General features: G+C 39.5%; 1 protein-coding gene across 1 annotated transcript in view; it reads right to left on the bottom strand.

Annotated features, from left to right (window-relative positions):
* Nucleotides 1–20,911: 20,911 nt before the first annotated feature.
* Nucleotides 20,912–22,681, bottom strand: part of DNASE2B (deoxyribonuclease 2 beta) — a 9,146-nt gene continuing 7,376 nt past the window's right edge. Inside the window, exons 5-6 of the mRNA XM_010167193.1 lie at nt 21,788–21,985; nt 20,912–21,267 (exon numbers count right to left, since the gene is read on the bottom strand). Of these exons, the coding sequence (XP_010165495.1) occupies nt 20,912–21,267; nt 21,788–21,985 (554 nt within the window). The remainder of the gene's footprint in view (nt 21,268–21,787; nt 21,986–22,681) is intronic.

Here is a 22,681-nt window from a genome sequence, read left to right as displayed (position 1 = left end):
TTGCTTCACTGAGACTAGTTCCACTTCACACTGATGGAAATGAAAGATCAAAGTCCTTATTAGGCACAATCCCATATTTTTTTGGCCTCACTCCCATTCTTTGTTAAGATACATTTTTTTGGCTATCCTTAGTGCCTTAAGGATAAGTAGTTTCCATGGTAATTAAGATTTGAGGGATTTAGTTGAGAATATGTTAACCAAGGATTTCTGTAACTTTATCTTGCTAGCTGATTCAAATACCAGAGTTTGCAAGTGCATCTCTCAAATTCATTAGTAGAGATTTTTCACCAGTGCTGTTAGCAGAGCTAATAGGGAATTCTGAGTTATTTTGGTTACAGTTTGCAATGGTGTTTTTCTTGGAATCATTGCAAACTGATGTGCAGCGTAGTTGTGTCAAGCTCAGTGAGTTCTTACGTGTGAAGAACACACATTATCTTTGTCCCAATGAGAGGGAAGACAACCTCCTCATGTTATTCAAAGACTTTTCTTCCAAGGACTCACAGGAACAAAATAATGATACACAATGACACAAGAACTTCCTAGGGCAGGGGAGGGGCAATAAAAAGACACCAGAAACATTGTGGACTTGGTAAAAGTAAGATCACTAACAAGGTATAATTATACCTTCAATAGAAGGCCCGACTAATAAATGCATACCTAGTCTTAGTTTATTTTCTTCATAGAGAAGGTTCTAGGGTATTTTGCTTATTTTAGCTGTGAACTCTGTTCTGTGTAAATATCATTTTAGCCAGGATACTGTTTGTTTACAACTAATGTAGCATTGCCAGAAAACCATCTTTTAGAAGAAGCTGTTTGGTTAAAACAAACAAACAAACAAACAACGAAAAAACACCAGTAGCTTTGATTTTTGTAAACTGACAAGTAGGCTCTGCAGTGGAGAGTGATGAATGAACGTATTTATTCCATGTCAGCACTAAGGAATTTTGGAGCAAACCTTTTGTAAGTTACCACTGACCCAGCTGCAGTAGTAGAAGCATCATTTTGAGTTGCATCAGTAGAGCACTGCGGTTTTTTGCTGGTTTTTTTTTAAACAATTGAAAAGTATTTTGTGATAAAGTTAAAGGGACAAAAATTCATCTGGAGAAAGGAAATTAAATTAGAAAATATTTATGGAAGGACACGAGAAAAGAGGGTAAGGTGCCCCTGGATTCAAGAATTTATTAGAAAGATAACTTTTCTTTTTTTTAAAAAAAGTAATAACCAACATTTTGCTATTTTCTTGTTTTGTTTTTCTTAATTTCATTACCTGAAGGTAGAGAGGACATACTTCTTGTCTTCAAGATTCATTCTATTGAACAAAATGCCCCAGAAGATGTAGTGTTCCAAACCAAACAAACCGTTGTCTGTGTTGGAAGAGAGATGTGCCCCACAGGCTTCCTTCTTTCTTCCTACAGAATACTGCTTTTCAATTGAAAAATAAAACAGAAAGCTGTTGTATATGTTTTTTAAATGGTTTTGTTTTGACTGATTACATTGACTTGTTAATGTGGCAAAGCAATTCCCCTCGGAATCAGTGAGCCAGAATTCTTTGTGGTTTTCATTAAACCAGATAACCACCAGTTGGTAATAGTAATTTGCAGAGCACAAGATTGATGAGCACAGTTTCTGTAATGTCTCAGATCTAGGGATTCTTGGTGTGTTAGAGGACAAGGAGAAGTGACTGATTTTCCTCTAGGTCAACCCCCCCCCCCAAGTTATACAGTTGGAAACAGTATTGTCATGGGTCTAAAACTGGTGAGGAGAGGGGAAATACAAGGAACACGAGGTCACGACAAAACACGAGTAAGAAGTGAGGTGGCTGAGGGTTCCCTCAAGGGGTAGCTTTGCTGAGGTCCACACTTACAGACCTCAGAACCTTCGTCAGGATCCCTCGGCCCTCTGAGCTCTCTGTTCTGATGAAGAATACATTTAAACTGTAGAAGTTAGCGCTATCTACTGGTAGTCAAGCTGTGTCAGAGAGGCTCATACATTTAAACAGCACAAGGCAACGCGGAGCGGAAATACGAGCTGGGGCCTTGCAGGGTGGGTGGGTGCTGCTGCGGGAGGCACCCATTGTTCAGCTGCCCAGGAGGGATAACTGGCAGGAGCAGACTGCTGCACTCAGACAAGTGTATTCTTCTTGCATTCAGTTGGTTCTCCTGTCCCTTCCTAGTGCTGTGTGGATAATGAAGTTGTACCCCAAAGGTCTGGTTTTTGTTATGCCTGTAATCGCCTCAGCCTTGAAACTGCAGAGCAGTTAGTGCAGCTTTGATCACCCCAGAGCCTTACCAGGCCCTCCAAAAGAGGCACTCTTTGCACTCGTGTTTGTGACCTCTCTCTGGTAGGTGTTCTCAGGGACTGCCTCACAGCACTGACTGTGATAGTAGCTTTTCTTAACTGGTAGTTCAAAAGCTAAAGCATTCACGTTTGATACAGAAGACAGGACTTTCCAGCCCCTGGAGACTAACATCTTTCCTTTCAATGGAACAATCAAACCACAAGCCCGCAGGTTTTTCAGAGGTGAGAACTTTCTTCATTTGTCCAGCTGAAGCTATTGGTTGCATGCAGAAGAAGATACAGAAAATGCTGAACCAAATAGCTAGCAGCTGGGGCATTCTCTTCCTGAAAGGAGGGACTACTGGATTCCTGGCCAGGTCTCAATATTCTCCCTGTAGTTTCCTTTGAAAAGTTACACAGAAAAGCAGAAACAAGCTGTTGAGAACGCATTGTGAGCAGGTTCAGTCTCTACATGTGTGCCCTCATCATTGGGCTAAAGAGTCTGGTTCCTGTTATGCTCTTGGCCTGATGCTCTGTTGGGCTTTTTGCACAGTGAAGAGAGGGTACTGTGGTCTCACCTGCATGGAATATTGAGAGAGTGGTGGGAGATGCTCCATGTGTCAGGGGACTCAGCGTTTGAGTTCACATCTTTAACTGAGGAAGAAGTTGAACATGGGCCCACCACAATATGCTGTCACATGAAAGATGGATGTCTGTACCATCCCTTTCTGAGAGAAAGCCTGCATTGTGTTTTGTCAAGGGCCTGGGCCTTTGATGCTTGTTATGCATTATTGTACCAAGCCATCTGGGATCTCTGCTGCATAAAAGCCTCTTGTTCATCCAGCTAGGCATAAGAACAAAATAAATGCTAAACTGCTTAGCTCTTTCCAGACTGTTCCCAGACTTGGGCATACCCGGAGCTGTTTCTCCAGGGGAGCATTACGTAGGGGAGCAAAGTGAAATTAGAAGGTGCCTATGCAGGAACTGCGTGGGTAGCTTTCAAGATCATCTGTTTGGGACTTCCAGGCTTGCATTCCTTAGTGGATCTTGCTTACAGTCTTTAATTTCAGTATTTTCAGTCACTTAGGGCAGTGTCACGGAGGTGAGGCTGACAGACTTGTAGTTCCCTGGCTCCTCCATCCTGCCCTTCTTGAAGTTGCAGCAATTCAGCTTAGTGTAACCCTCTCACTATAGCGTGCAAAGGGCAGTGATTACTGATGCATTCAAATGGTCTGTGACTAACATCTCTGAACTTGTTTGTATGTGCATGTGAGAAAGAAAAAGAAGCAAAGGTTTTTGCCTGAGAGAGCAAAACTTAAATAATCTAAGGAAAAATGAAGGAAAGGAGAGCATTTAAAAAAGAAGGTGTTTTATGTGGTATTCCTGCAAGAAACCTTGCAGATGTATTACTTAAAATGTATGGAAATTGCATAGGCTGCTGCATGCAAGTGTCCAGTCTTAAAGCTCATTAGAGTTTAAAAAAATGACTTTACAGCTGCTTTATGTATGGATGTCAACACAATCTTAAATGTGGAGTTATAACCAACATTACAGTAGTTCCTTCCCACAGGATCCATCAAGGCGGCATAGCTTGCCGTTATCTTAATCTGGGCAGATCAACCGGGTGAATACCGAGTGATTTACTCCAAGTCTGTCAGCACTCCTGGGTAGTTAGCAGATTAAAACAACTAGATAATGCATTCATTGTACATTAGCCAAAAAAAAGATAAAGGAGTTTGCTGGAGTTTCAAGTGTGTAGCACAGAAAACTGGAATAGTTCCCCAAATAGAAATTCTATAAACAGGAAAATTGTAATTTGATATATTTAGACTTCTTGAGAAGTTTATCCAGTAGCTACCCACAGCAAAGTACTGAAGAAGCATCTACTGTTTGCAACCTGGTATTTTGCTGAGTTCATTTGCTACTTCTGGAGATTATTATCCTTTTCTAAAGAATTGTCCTGTGAAAGGGACGGTAATCAATGGCAACATTTCATCAGCTTTGTGGGTATATGGAAAAACTTGTTTCTTGGGGACTGTGGTACGCTTTGTAGGAAATAATGCTAGTATCTTTCTGCTGGTGGCAATTACACATAGCTTGGGCTACCTTAATAAAACATACCTTCACGTACTAAAGAATAATAAGTATATCCAGCATTAGAGTATGACTTATTTCTAGCCAGATATTTTTCAGAATATGCTACCTTGTGTTTTCATTTTATTTATTTACTTCCTGTTAATTTATATTAAGGCATATTTGTGCTGTAGTGAAAAAATTTATCTGCAATAAATAGAAATTAGTATAGCAAATAATTTTACTTCTTTTTCTCCTTGCAGGTTGCCCACAGATATCTCAGAGTTTTCTCCTTGTTCAAAATTATTGCAATGTAATTTGTAGATGTTACTATAGAAATAAGGTAACTATTTTGTTACAGAGTAAAATACCTCAAGTGAAACTGTTGTTCCCCTTGCAGATCATTCTTAACTCCATGCTATCAACACACATGCTATCAACGATTAAGCAAAGTATATTGCTTAAATATTCTTCCATTTTAACACATTTCAGTGTCTGACTGTATTACTCTTTAGCTCTTAGTAGATACTTTACATTTTAAATTGGGAAAGAATAGTCAGGATAATTTTCTACTTGGCATTATTAGTAAGTCAGAAGTATTTATAAATTACTAGTAAGACATTAGTTTACAAATTTACAAGATATTTGCATAAGAAACAGAAGTTGTGATGAAGTGAATTATGATAAGGATTTCGTCCAGTGTTACTAGAATCTTTGGTAAAATGAACTAACTTGAACAATGTGCATTTTAATATAGTTAAGTGCAGGCTAATATTTCTAGGAAAGAAAAATGTAGATCAGTTACCTGAAGGAGGACTGCATCATGAAAAGCAGCAATACCGAAGAGCAATTAAGAGCACAAGAAATGCCATCCTTGTGGATAAATGTGGAGAGCACACTGTAGCAATAGGGATTTTGTTGGTGGAGCAGTATGTCTTGGCCTGATACCGAGAGAAAAATTAAGGTACTGGTTAGGCAGAACTATATGGTTGATTTGAGATCTAGAAACTCTTCTTACAGAAGAAACTTAAAAAGCTTAATCTTTTTAGCCTATCAATGAATCATGTAAGAGCTAACTTACCTGGAATTACATCAATAAAGAGAATAATTACAATATAAAAATCTTCAGTTTAGCAGACATATCTTTTAAAAGATGTAGTGTTTGAAAGCTGAGCCAAGAGACATTTTTCATTAAAAAACAAAACCAAACCAAACAAACAAAAAAACCCCTTGGAGTGACTAAGCCTTGGGATAAAAATTAGATAGATAGGCCTGTGAAGTATTCCTTGTCACTTGAAATCTGTAAATCAAGAACGTGGACTTTTTCCAAAGGAAGTTTTCTAGTACCACCAGAAATTATGTAGCCATCACTTGATCATCTAGTTGTCACCTGTACTGTGCAAAAGGTCAAGCTGGAGGATCATGGTGCTTCTTCCATCAAAATGGGGCAAAAAATCCCCTTTATGTTTTATAAGATCAGATAGTATGTGGTTAGAAACTGCAATTAAAGGATTTTAAAAATAATTTAATGGGCATTTTTAGCTACATTACAGGTTTTTTTCCTGTCTGTACTGCTAAATTTTGATGAACAGTCAGTAGAATTGCAATATCTCTTTTATTTAAGGCTACCCAGCTCCTTTCCACTGATAGGATTCTGTTTCCTTTCTTTATTCGTTTATCAAATCTTTTAAGACTGATATTTCCATACTGGGTGTTCACCTCGGGAAAATTTTCTGGAAAGCATATTTCTGTATTTGATAGTGATCATAAACAACATCAAAAGCAAAATGACTACAGCTAATAAAAACAACTGCTAATGCAAGAAGTCGTTTCAAAATATTTGACAGATTGGTGGGATAATTTGGAGATTTACCAGGATGTTTCCTTCTTTTTTGTATTATAAACTCTCAGAACTTTTTTCTTATGTGTTTATAAAATATGAACATGCTTTTGGATGTTTATAAGTGCTAATCACAAAATAACAAAGGTAATTAACATTGTAAAACATTTAGCTGGTAAACTATAATAATCCCAGTGTCAGATAAACTCTTTTTTTCCAGCATGCATATGTAGTTCTTATTAATGAAACTGAAGCTGCATCTAATTACTAGTAATAGATGATCACTGGTGTTTACCTCCCATGTACAGATCCACACCTTGCCCTCCAGGAAATCCAGAGAGCTTCCCAAGAACTGTGCCTAGCTCTGGCCTAGATTTCCGCCTCTTTTATAGGATTTTACAGTAGAAGCTTGTCGCAGCCAATCCTGTCTGGTGCACAGGGTTTGACTGAACGAAGAAATCAAACTCATCGTGAAATCTGGTCTTAAGTTAGACCTTTTATTACAGTACATCTTCTGCTTGGCCTACATGGTTCCGCAACTTTGGTGCTCTACCTAACACAGACTAATGTCAAAGACTATCTCTATTCCATACAGTAGGAGACAGAGGACAGAATCAAAAGCATCATTTCAATAAAAGCTACTCTATGAGATTACAAGGATGAATTACCTAAGATAATATTTTCCTTTGTCTGTGTTTTCAATTTGATCATATTTTCCTCCTGCTTGGGAAAATACTGTGTTTCCTAAATTTGTGTGGGATTATTTATGGAAGAGAAGGTACGCTATGGTTACCTTTGGCAGGAGAGACTTAGGCTAAATGGTTTAAGCTCTATTTTTTTTTTTTTTTTTAATTTCACCAGGAGAGTTTTAAATGCAGCTGAAAAGAACTGACAGCACTCAGTCTGATGCCAGGATTGTATCCATCAGCTGACAGTGCATCTGGTCATGGCCTCCACAATTCAATTGCAAATGTAAACGTGCAATACTACTGCCAGTATGAGATTCAGGAGACCTGTCCTGTCCTCAGTTTCCTTCTTCACAAATACTTCATGGTAACCTCTGGTTAAGTCCCTTTCTGCTTTATTCTTCTACAAAATTAGCATGAAAGCATTTTTTGCCTTATATGGATAAATAAGCATAACATATTCTAGAAAGAAGATCAAGGGCCCAGAAAATCTCATAGGGAGTCCTCTCCTGGGGAGCAGAGTCACTGGAAGGGAGTTGGAGGCTCATAGATCACGATCGCTACTTCCCTGACATGGTGACTAGAATAGGGAATCTAACTCCTGATGCCCAAGCAAGTAAATATAGAGAAAGAAGAGAGGTTTGTACTGCCTCTGTATCTGGCACTGATGCAAGGCAAATTGGAATGTTGTACATGGGGTTTGTGTCCTAAATTCAAGAAGAGTGATGAAAAAACAGAGGGTTTTCATAGAATAGACATGGGATATGATTAAAGGGGTGGGATACTCTCCTAATGTAGGGCTCAAGGAGTTACACCTATTTAGCTTATCAAAGAGAAAGTTAATGGGGGCCCTTCACATACCTTTCTGTGTAGCAAATATCCATTTAAAAAAACATGTCTTATCTCTAGCAGATAAAGATCCAAGACCTGCAATCTTAGACTCATAGAATGGTTTGGGTTGGAAGGGACCTTAAAGATCATCCAGTTCCAACCCCCCTGCCATCAGCAGGGACACCTTCCACTAGACCAGGTTGCTCAAAGCCTTATCCAGCCTGGCCTTAAACACTTCCAGGGAGGGGGCATCCACAACTTCCTTGGGCAACCTGTTCCAGTGTCTGACCACCCTCACAGTAAATAATTTCTTCCTAATATCTAATCTAGATCTGCCTTCTTCCAGTTTAAAGCCATTGCCCCTTGTTCTATCACTACCTGCCCTTATAAAAAGTCCCTCCTCAGCCTTCCTGGAGCCCCTTCAGGTACTGGAAGGCCGCTATAAGATCTCCCTGGAGCCTTCTCTTCTCCAGGCTGAACAGCCCCAACTATCTCATAAATAAATCTTAATTATAGTTACCCATAATTAACCATTGAGAGGACTATCAAGAATTATGGTAATTTTTCTGTTGATATTTGTATCAAGATGTGATGTTTCCCCCTTAAAATGATACAATCTAATTCAAACAGGAACTAGATCAGGGAAATTTGTTCTCCATTATACAGGAAGTCAGACTAGAAGATCACACAGGTCACTTCAGGCTTCCTAATCTCTTAATTAAATAGTTTATATAAATTTAGTTTAATTGGTTCTGTAATTGCTAATAAGCAGTATTTTTAATGTTTCATGTTTGACCGCAGCCTCACCTAATCTCAATTATTTTTTACTGTATGTGGGTGGTGGGACTTTGTCATCCTACCAGTACCTCCACCTTCATCCCAAAGGTTGCATCATTATCTTGTTACACAACCTGCAGGGTTGATGTTGTTGATATGATGCCAACCACAGAATCATTGACAGATGGAGTACAGCGTCGCTGGACATCCCAACAAAACTGCTCTAGATCCTGCACACAAGTTATTTTAACAAGATCAAGTTCTGTTGTACTTTTTTAAAACTTAACTAGAATATACTGCTCAGATGACTGTAGTCTCTTTGCAGGTCTCTGTTGATGATTTTTAGCATGTCATTCTAGATTATTTTACAACCAAATGTATAATTTTCAAGGCTTTTATCCAAGCTGAGGCTGATATTTAAAATTTTATTCTCACCTGTTCATTCAGCTGTATTTTGCTCAGTAGTCTTGGGAACAGCCTGCCACCCTGACAAGGATGAACCACATCTGCTGGCCATGCTGTTGTTTCTCTGGCCATCCCTCCAGCGGCCTGTCCTTAACACCATCTGATGAGGAAGCAGTCCATCTTTTAGGGGACACAATGATTTGCTTTCCTTTGGGCTCAAAATCTTTAATTCCATTATGCCTGTTGGCAGAAATTAAATAAGGTAATTTTGTTGTTTCAGGCAACATGTCAGTCTGGTACCCTCACCTACTGGCTCTATTTCTAGGTATTATCCTGCTTTAGGAAGAGGCAGGCACTCTACCACCCTCTGCAGTTCAAAACTCTTTGAAAAATGCTGTCTCCTTCATTCAGAAATGGTTTCCATTTTTCTCATTTCAAAAAGCAAGCTGCAGCAGATAACCCTCTTCACTCCTTTTTTTGTCCCACATTTTGGTGCTAGTTAATTTCCTATTAGCTTCCTGAACCCTTTGGCCTTTAAGTACTTCTTACATTTCCAAGAAATTTTAATAGTCACTACCTAAAACTTCAATGCTACTGGATGTTCCAGTGTGTTCTCAAACCAAGCTTTCACCTATTGTAATTTGGAAAAGACATCACATATGTATCGTTCTAGTTCTACAGAACTGAGTGGCAGAAACCAAACTATATACTTAGGGTGAAAAGCATTTCAATGGGTGTTAAGAAAAGCTTTGTTACTCAGGTAAAGACTTAGCATGAAGTTGGGACACCTTGTGACTAATAATATATTAAACTTGGAAAAATTGTTTAGGAGCAGACCTTGCTATGGTATACCAGAAGGGAACCCACAGAGGGAAGGAAAAGAACAGTTTGAGTATTTTAATCCTAATACTCTTTATCCCTCCACCCATAGGCATACATCTTACTTGTACCACTACTACATATCCCAGACCAAACGTGAGAGCCATAGTACTTCAGGGAGCTAAACGTATAAAACTCCCATGACAGAATTAGGTTCTGGGACAGAGATGGCTAATGAGCAATAAATAATACCAGAAGACTATACACTTAATAAAAAGGATTAAAAACCAGCAAAAATCCTACCCATTATCTGAGAAAGCGGTAGATTTTGTGCGCAAAACAAAAGAATGTTCTGTTATAAAGGATAGCCATACGCAGGCAAAATCAAAGTTCCACAGGCAAATGCAGTGCTGTATTTCCTCACTTGTGAATGCTTTATTTTACAGTATTAGAGCTCTCCAGTTTTAAGTTTCTCTTTTTATATAGTATGTTCATATATCCATATACAAGACTTACTGGAATCCTTTTCAGTATTAAGCCATCTGGGACATGGTGCTATGGGAGTTTGGAGTAAAAGGAATCAAAATATCTGTTCTGGTAAAAGTACTTTCTTTTCAATCCAAGCGCTGTTTTTTGATAAGCTCAAAAAAGTAAAAACCCACAAGTTGGAGTTATAGTGAAGTAAGCTGGGGCATCTAATACCTGCAGTGGAGGGAAATGCCTGAGCTGCATAGAAGTCACTCACTTGGCAGAGTCTGGGGCATCTGCAGTGACAGCCTCCCTCCTGGAGTATTGGAAACAGAAAATTCAAAGCAGTAACAGATACAAAACTGTATCAGCAATGAAAGAAGTACCATGGGTTTTTTTTTCTTTAAGAACAAAAACATGAGTTCTAATTGAGCATATTGGCAAAAAGTGTCTATGTGTGAAATATTTTAAAGGCTTATGCCTTTGACTGTATTAGGTCCAATTTCCAAGGCTGTTGAGAATTTGCCAATTGCATCATTTTCAGATGTAATTATGAGAGATTACTGTCAGAAAAGCTGACTTTCATTTTTGAAGCCAAATCCTGAGAAGATACTGGAAAACCAGGACTCACCCTCAGTATTTCTGATCATCCTTTAACAGTTTCTTCTGATGGAGTAATACTGGTAACATAATAGCTTTGCTAGAGAGCTTTTGAAAACTGGTCTCTCAAGCTTAGAAAATCTGTGTGAAGAAAGTAATAGTTATCATTCAAACTTGACGCCAGACTCGTAATTACTACTTCAAACATGACAAGGACACATCATCAACAGGATTTTTTTTTATTTTTTTTTTTAATCTCTGTGGTACACTGTAGTAGCCACACCTACATCCTCTTAGAAGCAACCTATTTCTCTTCTCCTGAATACTTTGTACAAATATGTGTTAATTTGTGCAGTGCATTCATAAGTTTGTGCAGAGTTTAGCTCTTCTACTTTTTTACTCAGTTGCTCTTATTGTCATGCTTCATGCAATACTACATTAAAATTACACTAAATTTACTTCAAATGCTGTTAGCTCTTGAAATCTCCCTTGCTTAGAGAAGATACCCTGCTTATAGTGTAAGTGGTAAGGGCCATGAAGCTGCTCAGTTTCATTTTGCCTTTACCATGTTGGTTTAACTAATCTAATCAAACTGGTTGTGCTCAATAGCATTAAGTTTGAGTGTCACTCCATCCCACAAAGTGCTGGGCTCATACACCCAGAGAAGGCGGGGAACATGAAATAAAGATTAGTTTCTTATCTGCAATACCATGTTTCATCTTTACTGCACTATCTGTCTAGCTGATAGTCATTTTAGTTGGACTACCAAGCTAAGCCCACAAACTCAAATAGCATTAAGATATGATTTTCAAAGCAGCCAAACTACGTGCTTCATTCCTCCTTTCTTAGTCTGATGGTATAGATTGCTGATTTAGCTGATTGCTAAAAATGAGGGCACTGGAAACCAAAGGAATTTAGCATTAAGAAATACCGCATTTTATTGAAAAAAATATTGAAACTCTAAGTTGTTTGTTCCTGCAGCATCCCCAGTAATGCTCTCTCTCTGAAAAAAAAACCCTGTCTATTTTGACATGCACTATAGGTCTGACTTGCAAAAAGCAGAGGTTTTGAAATTTCCCTATAGTTTTCCAGTAAGAGGCACAGGCTTCCTTAAGAAATTTAATGTATGGAAAAATATGTGTGAACTTGTATTTTGTAGTAATATTTGTGGCTTTCTGAAAGGTTGTCCATAGACCTCTTTATACTCAGGGACTGAAAAACATTGACATATAGTACACAGACACATTAGCATATGGTAATCATATTTCTTTTTAAAGAGATTTTTCTGGAAATATTTGTGATTTTTTCTTGATATGACCTGCAGTGGATTGTTGGTGCAGATATCATATGAAATATAATTTGAAATTAATGAGGAGGCCTTAGTTAGGGTTACACACCCCCATGGAACATTTTCCTGAAACACTTACCTTTATTTGGAATTTGGTTTATTTGAAAAGGGCTATGTTGTCAGACTTATTTTGGTGACCAATAATGAAGGACAAAGGGGGACTTTTTCTTAGAGAGCTAGAATAGAACTGAGGAGCTCTGTGTTTGTGAGGCAGACGAAGTCACCCATCAAGAGTGTAACAACCTCTCAAGGTTGTGCATTATGCACATTCCATTATCCTATAGTGACTTGATACAGTGCCTTCTTAGACAGTCCTGGGAATGGCAGAAGCATAAGGAGTCATCCAAAGGAAAGAGAGGGAAACTAATTCTGCTGTTAGCAGAGGAATCGTACCTCTCTTCTTTTAGTTTCTACTTTGCTGTATGGTGCCAGTACCAAAACAAGACCTGCAGAGATGCTTGGGAATGAGTTCGCTCCTCTTGGCTTTCCCATGTTGGTTTTTCACAGCATTTAGAAGGCAGAGTGCACCCAGGATGTGTTCTTAGTCCTCAAGGGAGATCTTGAATCTCCCCAGAGAAGAAAAGAGTCTTTCTGTCCACACTGCTCATCTTCCTCAGCGCTAACAACATGTTCTGGTTTTTGCTAGGATAGGGTTAATTTTCTTCCTAGTAGCTAGAAAGCACTCTGTTTTGATTTCAGTGAGGATTGTTATGAGAAGGAATGTCGATAACATACAAGGACACTGTGCTTGGGTAGTTTGCAAGAGCAGAGGACTGGAAGGAGGGTGGGGGGGAAGAAGAAAAGTGTAGTAGTTAGTAAAACCCAGAACTGACAGTTGGCTATGCCAATAAGATATTCCATATCACGTTACATCATGTTTAGTGTATTAACCAGGACTGACCGGAAAGGTGGGGATTCTCTCGGGAATCGCTCGGGCTCGTTTTTCCAGGATTGCGATTTCAGTTTCAGGGTTCCTTTTTGCTCCTCTGAGATCGTTATCAGCAGGTGGTGAGCAATTGCACTGTGCATCACTCATATATATAGTTGTTGTTGTTATTATTATTATTAAATTTTATTTGACTCTAATTAGTAATTGTTCTTATCTCAACCTACAAATCTCCTTACCTTTACCCCTCCAATTCTCTCCCCTATTCCCTGGGTGGGGGGGAAAGGGGGAAGGGGGCTGCAAGTGGCTGTGTCTTGTTTGGCTGCCAGCTAAGCTAAACTATCACACAACACAAGACAGGACTGAGGAGATACAGCTTTCAGTCATCATTCTGCCAGAGACAGGCTTTGAAAACTGAGATGTAAAAAAAGTACCTCTAAAGGTGGGGGTATCACTTCTTCGTGATTTGGGCATTGAAACTGAAACCATCAACAGCAAGAGACAGTGTTCTCCAAGAGGAGGTTCATCTCTGCCCAGCTCCTGCATGGTCCTGCCTCAGAGAGGTTCTTCTGTCAAAGAAACTGCCCACACACATGGCCTCTCTGACGCTGTCCTAACAGCCACGCTGGCAGTGCTGGGGACAAGGCTCTGGTCAAGCTAGAATGTGAAACTCCTGCTGAGGACATTTCCACTGTGTCGAGACTACACTAACATCCTCTAAATGCAATCCTTTGTGTCATAGCCCATGAAAGGTTCAGATTTTATCCTTCAAGTTTTATGGGTGATTCCTGTGTCTTTGAAGTTCTGTTCCTACTGAAGATGAAGGCAAATTTCCACTGATATTAATGGGGTTAGGATGTGTCCTTGTCTCTTTTTGCTGCTGCTTCCTTTGTTGCAGTAGACCTGTTCCTTTATTAAAGCTTTTGCCTGGGGGAAAAAGAAAAGCCACGTTACTAAGTGAATTATGAAATATTTATATTTGTGAAGCCAACCCCTTATGCCTAGCTCCTCCTCTGATATTAAGATGACACTTTTTATAGAGCTACAGCTTCTATACTGACATTATTCCTCTGTGGGATCCGAGACCAGGAGGTGACAAAACAGCAGGCCACCATGAGCCAAGTGACAGTAAGTAATATCTAGGAATGCTTGCTGATTTTGACTCAGTGCAGTGAGAAACAACTGTATTAGACCAATGGTGGTTTACGGAGTGCTGGAGAGCAAAGTAGGATCAGAGATGAAACCAAGGAAAATATAAAACTGGGAAGGTTTCTGAACTAAGCTTGATTTTTACCTGAGAATAAAAGGCCACATGTTGTAGAGATATCTGCAATAATAATCCCAAGAGCAAAGCGTCAAAGACACCAGTTTGCTTATCGCTATTTATGTTCTGTTTATGTTCTTTTGTATTTACTTTTTTGCCTGCAGTTCTCTCAATGCCACATGAATGAATGAAGCTAGCTGTAGTGTCGTAATCCATAATGAAATCATCTGTACTTACTCTTGTGGATGTTTTGCATCTCTTCTTTTCATTGTAGTTTTTTATTGGCTTTGAACTTTAACAGTAGGTCCTTCTTTTTAAAAAAAAATGGTTTAGCATGTTGTTCAAATATGTATGGTTCAAACTATTTAGCTTAGCTTGTTATTTTTCTCCCTCCTACTTTTATGTATTTAATATTTTTTACTTTGCCCCACCTCTTGTAGGTTTGGTAACAGACAGGTAGTGCCTTTCTCTCCAGGTGTTGGTTTGGTTTGGGTTTTTTCTAATATTTGGCTAAGTCACTTCAGTTTATGTCTCTCATTTTTATCTCTCTGTGGCAGAGCCTATGGAGGCTGTAAAATTGATAAATGTTAAGTAACTACTACAGTAAATGAACTGGATTTGTGCACCTAATTGTTCTGTCACCAAACTCGGAGTCTCTGACCTCCCTGGTGTTGCCCATCCTAATGCTCATTCTGCTCTCCCCTTGCTTTTTCTCTCTTGCTCACCTTCAGTTGTCTTGTTCTCTCTTCTGAGTTTTCTTCTCCATTTCTCCTGCAAGCTCTCTTTGCTCCCATTTCTCTGGTTCTTCACGTCTTTTGGCAGTAGAGAGGAGGGCGGGTTGGTGGGCGGCTGGGAACACAACTGTAGTAATTCTCCCTGTTTGCTGTGCAGCATTTTTTTCCATGGTCTTTCCTTGCAAAATGTCCCATGCAAAACCCTCAGTTCCCTCATTCTTACCTTGACTTTCATGAAATAAATATTTGGAGTGGTCAGAAAGCAAGAGAGGAAATTATTGCCTTTGCACAATGCCTGGGATTTGCAGGGTTGGTATGTGAAACGGAGCAGCTTCCAGAACAGTTTCTGAGATGTGTACTGAGCTGGGCATTTTTAATCCTGAGCGTGAAATGGTAGATAGTGATGCTGAGTATACTCATATCAGTGCAAAAGACATTTTTAAAACTGCACTATATCAAGAGAAATACTGATTTTTGGCTGGCAGAATCTTAGCCCAAAAAGGAAACCTAAAAAAAAAACAGACACAAAAAAGCCTTGGAGCTAAATACTCTCACACGTTAGAAAGCCAGAAATAAGGAACAAAAAGAAAACACTTGATGATAGGGCTTTTAGTGAGCTTTTCACAGGTTTTGGAATGTCATGGGGAAACTGTGAACTTCCATACTGTGACATGCTTATTTGCAGGCATTACTACATGTGAAGACAGATTACTGTATTATGATGCACAACTATGTGGCTAATTTGCATGCAAAATTTCTATGATTAATAAATTAGGCAATGCTAGTAGAAGTGTACTACTGTGAACCACTGTAGCAATCACCAGCACTCTATCAGGCAGCATTAAATACTGTGCTCTGCTCTGGTAAAGCTTGGAACATTTGAATATCAGTTTGCAGCTCCCAAGATGCAAAATGATCAAAGGAGTGGAAGAATGTTCCTTACTTTTATTCCTCTTACAGGAGAATCACAATAGTCACCAGATATCTTGTGTAGAAATGTCAGACAAACTCAACTGAAAAAAAAAAAATCAAGAGAATTTACTAAAATCACTTGAGTAAAAGTGTAACACAGCTGCTTATAAAAAGCAAGATATTTTTTCTGGTTTTTTTTCAGATAAGTTTTTTCAAATCCTAATGTTTTGTGTTTAACAGTTTTAGTAAAATGAACATATCAAATATGCATAGAATAGCATATTCTTCATGTTGGGATAAATCAGTTAAAAACCACAAAGATAAGGATACAATGAGCCTGCATTAAAAAATTATATGATGACTTAGCTCCTGTCTGAGGCCAAGATCTGAAAGTGCTGCAACTGATTTCTAAGTTTGTATACAGCTTCTTTTACTGCATTCATGCCAAGTTCATAAGGATCCTGAGAAAATTCAGCAGATTAGGCCTTTAATCTGGTATCTCCAATCTGAATAGAAAAGTCAGCTATGGCTAACTGCTCAGGGTATCAGGGTATCTAGAGAACACTGATATGGATTCCCTAGCAAGGAAATTTCAGGTCAGGCTCTCTACCTTGTAATATAAATAATTTATTCCCTGCTACATTTTTTTTTCCACATTTTGCCTAACAAATTGCTATTCATCTCCACTCTCATTTTTAAATTTGTGTCTTTTAAAGAAATCTCTTGTGAAATAAAAGAGGTGCATCAGATTCTTGCATCACATTCTGAGCACAGTTAGGCTTTGGCTTACACGGAGCTGTTAGAAGGCACTGCCAGCATTACTCTGTCTCCCGGACATTTTACCCAGGGCATAGGCAGTTTACACATTCTGAAGCAATTACTACATTAAGTACTCAGTGATGTATCTTTCCCAGAAACTGAAAATAAAGGTATAAAAGTGATCCATGCAATAATTTATGGGCGTTAACATATGGGTGTAAGTTTCTCTGGGGATAATTATGTGACTGTGCTAATAATGCCAAGGATGCTTTGATACAAATTCTCACAATGATGTTCTTGAGCATTTCATTACCATCAGGAGTGGATATATTTAAATAGGAGAGAGGGATGAGAGAGGCCCATATGTCTTCACAAAAATAACGCTTCTCCCTTCACACTGCAGCCCTGTTTGACACAGGTGCTTACATTAGACCTGTTTACTGGAAACTTTCTGTTTTGAGAGCAGAAGACTACACAAAGTGTGCTGAGGGGGGAGCAGACTGTGTCGTTTGCAAGAATACCTGGAAGGATGGGCATTGCTGACAGCGAAATTATCAAAACCTCCTGGGACTTTGCAGGACTTCTGTACTTTTAAAAGTGCAATCTAGCACACTTTGTAGCAGACTTTGCTGTGGTTCAGAAATACACCTGCAAACCTCCATGACAAGTCCAAGTGCTGGCTAAGTTAGTATGCCTTGGAGAAGGGAAGGTTCCCAGTTCAGTCAGAGAAACTTCTCCCAGAGCTTCCCGTGACTCGCTGGCAGACGGCTGGCATGGAGCCCCGGGTGTCCTTGAGAAATTCTCCAGTACTTTGCTCATCGCTGCCATCACAAGGGCTCAGTATATTTTCAGTCATTGCGGAGCCACCAGAAGCAATCTCACCATAAAGGCTGCTCTCTGAAGGGGGCTCAGGCTGCAATGCCTGTGCCTGTTTTCCAGTATTGTAATTGCCCAGCTGGAATTAAACCTCACACAGTTTAAGTTTTTATGTCTTCAATTTTTATTTTTTAGCTTTTTTTCTCGTGAGGCTAATGTCTAATCCTTTGACCTCATGCATTAAGTTTGTGAAAAATTGCTCTCTTCCAACACAGCAAACCACTACCCTAATGATCCACAATTATTGGTGTTATAGAAGCAACTGTGGGGATACAGGTGTTTACAGAAAAATCATCAGGGAATTTTTTGGAGCAGTGACAGGGAGTTGTGCCCTTACTCTGAGATGGCAGTAGCCGTGGTGAGGGCAGGAGATGTCCTGGTGGGTGAGCAAGCGGCAGGCGTGTATTTCAAGAGGCTGTATTTGCATTTCCTGCCCCTTGCGAGCTTGTCAGGCATGCTGGGACTGAGTCTCAGCTTGTGGAAATGATTACATAGCAATTTATACCAAACAATGATCTCTACTGTTGTGTTTGTTATAAACTTGGCTACAGTACAGTGATGTTTAGTGGATTAATAATGTCTGCTTTTGGCCTCTCCTGCTCCTTCGGCAAACAATTTTCATGTATAATAAACTTTCTTATTTGGTCTAAGTAGAACAGAGCCCAAGGGTCAGAATAGCCATACCTGCACGCTGAGAAGAGACTGGGTTTCCAGATGAGAGACTGGCTTTCTCCCCTCTCCATGCCAGAGTCCAAGACTTCTGTCTGTCCTTTTGCAGGATCAGCTTTCCTGGGCAGGTCCCCCTGAGATCCCAGAGTGGGCAGCACCAGATGTCCCCTTCTGCGGGAGAAGGTCTGTCCAGTCAAAAGGGCCGCAGTGGGCAGAGAGGTAGCACAGAGTCACTGGGACAGGTAGATACATTTTGAGCATTGGACATTTTAAAAAGAACAGCACATTTTAATATGAAAAACTCTATGAATATATACAAAATATGCAAAAATAAATATTTCATACCAACAACTGATCACAGTGCATGCTGTGAGAGCATATGAGGTTGAGTAAGTGGCATGTGGTCTTGCCTTTGCACAGGAAGCCTGAGAGTTACAAACCCTTTAAAAATCTGTATGGTTTATCATGTTGATTATCAGCCTCTTTTGGGAAACAAAGAGGCTGCCCATGTTTCATAATGTGTGTAGTAGAAATACTTGGATATGCAAATATGGAAGTTACACAACAAAAGCAAAACTGAATTAAAACTGTTTACAGTCAAAAAATGAAAGAACCAGAACTGCAGCCTTTTTATTGCTACACCACTGAAATGAATGTGTGCACAACCTGGCTATTTAGGTGCTTGGAATGTTGTATGGTACAACTGTTTCTCTCCATCTTCCCATCACTGTTAAAGCCTCTTCAGTAACAGCAACAGTGGCAACACTTATGTGACAGCCGGTGGATGGAGACTCTGCTATTGAACTCTGTGAACTCATGTTGTGGCTGAGCATCTGCCATAAGAAAGACAAGTTGTATCATAGGTCCAGGTGCCCCCTGATGCACCACGGTGAACCTCACCAGCAGCATCTCCAGTGAAGGATTTCTTGCCATTCCTATACACTGAGGTCATGCATGGGCAAGATAAAGGAGTTCAGACAGGTTAGGTTAGTGTCCACCACTAAAAGGTGGACAAGAGAAATGAGTTTTATCTTGGCTTATCTGAGTGATGCTCTGCCATCCCACTGCTCAGCATTCTGTGTCACTGGCCATTTTCACTACCACAAATAGGTGGTGTTTGACGGCAGCTAGTGAAACAATGAAAAGTAGATACGTAAAACAATTTGACAAGCATCACAAAAAAAACCATTATTGAGCAAATTATTTATCAAATGTTATTTGGTCATATGCAGGGAAAAGAAGTCTTGTTTTGTACAGAATATCTAAACTATCTACATTATTTTCATTGAGCTGTGAGACTTGGGTTTGTCTTCAATCCAGATCAACTAAATATACAATCTATTTCTGGACAATTCTCATCATTAAGCAGGCCAGATACATTATTTTTATTCCTTCAAGAATTATGCATAAATGTTTGCTGAAATTAATTTGTTTGGTACTTTGTACACTTTGTTGTTTGATTGATTTTTCAGGGTGAACAGGGAAGGAAATCTTCATCAACTTCTTGTGGTTGTGGGGCATTTCTTTATATCTACTTCCTTTTAAAACACTGTTGGGGAGAATCAGTGGTCTGGACTATGAACAAAGCAAAACAGAAATATTAGCAGGACAGCCAGCTCTTCAGACTGGAGTTTATATTAGCAATTAATTAAAAAAAAAATACAGGTGAGGTATAACCCTATAAATATACTGAGGAACATATTAAACAGAGATACAATTTCAAAATCTGAACCCAAGAATTTATCAGGATTTTGCAAATTAGCTTTGTCTTTATAGCAAGTTCATGCAAACTTCAGGTCCTAAGCCTGAGACTGGAGGTACTGAAAATTAACAGCCACATTTGTGGCAGTGTGAAGATGTAGGTGAAATAACATCTTCCTTCAAATACTTAATTATCTTTTTAATTTTTTTCTTAATTGTCTCAATTTTTCCTTTGGGAGCTATAAAACATAGTAACCAACCACAAATAAAAGATGGAAGAGGGAGACTGTAAACAGACCATTTTTGCTCTTTATTTTGTTTATTCATATTTTGGGCATGTTTGTTTGTTTCTAAGATTGCTGTACGTTAACAAAAGCACTAAAAATACTCCCAAGCTATTGGTTAAAAATTATTTAAAGTTGATTTCTTCTCTAAAAATTAATCACGGAAAATTGAAGCCTTCCTGTCCACAGATCTACTCACCTCCCTGTCTGTATCCAATTATGTCACCTTTTTAAGAGTTTCACCCCAAACCAAGCAGAAATGCTGTGACTGATCTCAACAGCGCCTGGAACGTGGGGCGATTTTGAGTACTCTTGCCAACTGCCCAAGACCTGATAACCCAGCTAACTAGACAGGTTTCTGTTGTTCCTCCCGTCCAATGCTCAGCCTCACCCACAGGTTCCCCGGGGGACACCTGTGCACAGTTGCTCACAGTGATGTGCTTTGGTGCAGCCTTGTGCAGCAGCATCTCAGCCGAGAGCTGAGGAGAGAGCAGAGCATGGCTCAGCCTTCTGGTCCAGCACCCAGAGAAAACCAGCCATCATTTACCTGCAAACCACCTGCTTTTATAGCTAAAAAGGTGAAGGTCTGACACATCTTGCGACTCACAGGGCCATTTTTCAGAGTGAAAATACAGTTTAAGGGAGACGTTTCCTATGCTTTCTGTGTAACGAGGAGCTGTACTGTTTGGGAGGAATGGTTCATTATATCAAAGTGGACGCATCAGTGCAGCTTTCATAGTGGATTATCAAATGTCTGAAGGCTTTGTAGATGTGTTCGTTCTGCGTACAGATGAACCCACCACTTCTCCAAGCTTGCTCAGCTGCGCGGTTTAAGTCTCCGATGCAGGTCCACTGATCTTTGGATTCCTTTGAAACAGCCCATTTGGAATGGTCATTAATGGAATAGAAGGTGGAATTCAATGGTGTTCCTATTAGGTTTATGTTATAGACGTGGTAGTTGAGAGAGCAATTTGAGGGAAGTTTTTCACCAGAATGCTGCCAAGATTCAGCCAACAAATCAGTCTTCAGCTCCTGAGCCACCCAGGCCACGTAGATATCTGTGGAATAACACAGGGTGTGGGAAATTAGTCTTTCACGTTCCTTCATTTAAAAGGGGAATGAAAAGCATTGCATAAACTGGGCTTGTTTTCATTACATGCATAAAGTGGAGCAGAATAGATTTTGTCCCCTCCCCTTATTTTGACTTGTTTCAGAAGTTCATTTCTACTTTTCCTCCTTCTTTTGAAAAACCTGTTAAAAAAATCATCAGGAAAAAAAATTCAAGGTAGACGATTCAAATTCCATTTTTGTTCTTTGTTATTATTGTTGAATAACAGGAAATAAATTTTCTAAAAATCACATTATTGAACACCTTACGAAGGTGTCTGGAGGACCAGACAGCTTTTTGTTTTGTGGGGCTGAGAGAATACTATGACAGGACACCTTTCCCTGATGTCTCTTACATGTATTTCTGAAGCTGAACTTTTTTTTTCCCCTCAAAGAAATAGTTAAAGAATGTATTCATCACTTATCACTTGCTTGAGAACGTGTGATAGATAAAGCAACAGGTTCTCTTACCATCTATGAACAAGTGTGACTTCGCAAAGTGGAGAAAGGTTTCCCCGTGAGCTGACTGGAGTTTGGAGAGGTGGCGCAAGGGGGCCAGGGGCAGCCTGGACATTGCACAGAGCTTCTGAAGATTTGGGAGATCAGCTTGGAAGATGTTAGGGATGGAACAGCTGTAGAGTTCTGGATTATAACTCAGCATCTGTTTATCTGTGAAAAAAACCAAAGAAATTAACACATGCAGAATTAAATGGTTTAAACAAAGGAACCAAGAGTAAAGTTCTGCCTTGGAAAGGAAACCTAAATCCTTTTTAATCTTCACAGCCTATCTCCTAGAGGAGTTCAGTGTCAATGTATCTTATTTTAGCAAACAGAACCATGCATAATTGCTTTGTTTTCTGACGGGTCCGGTAGCACGTAGACTGGCTGGGACAGTATGCTCAGGTTTTTCCACTTACACCTCATTTTTCTTAGCAGAATTGTTAACTGGTGGTCTCAGTCCACTGCCACTTCCATCCATGCTCATCTTCAAGCCTCCAAGCACATAGCGCTCAGATGGCATAGTAAATTCAAGCCTGTCCGTATTTACAGGAGTAGTTTCCAGTCAGTTACAGTTGCCAAGCCAAATGCAAACAGAAGAGCTGCCAAAGGGTCTAGTTTGGTTTTAGGGAGAACAGAGCTTGATTTTCAGTATCTGGATTGAATCAGCAGAAGAAAATTACTTTTCTGTATAGTGCGCATCTTAATTGTAGAAGTCCTTGCCACGGATATGGTAAAGAGCAAGGGAACAAATGGGCTCATTAGATGAGTTCATGGAAGACCAGTCTATCAGGAACTTTCCAGTCTTTCTGGCTTAGGAAATCCCTGAACCACAGATTACCAGAAGCTGGGAAAATGGAGCAGGAA

This window comes from Antrostomus carolinensis, unplaced genomic scaffold, assembly GCF_000700745.2.
Source record: "Antrostomus carolinensis isolate BGI_N321 unplaced genomic scaffold, ASM70074v2 scaffold48070, whole genome shotgun sequence".
In the NCBI taxonomy this organism is placed as follows: Eukaryota; Metazoa; Chordata; class Aves; order Caprimulgiformes; family Caprimulgidae; genus Antrostomus; species Antrostomus carolinensis.
The sequence above is the reverse complement of the archived record's forward strand: the minus strand, read 5'-3'. Positions and strand labels throughout refer to the sequence as shown.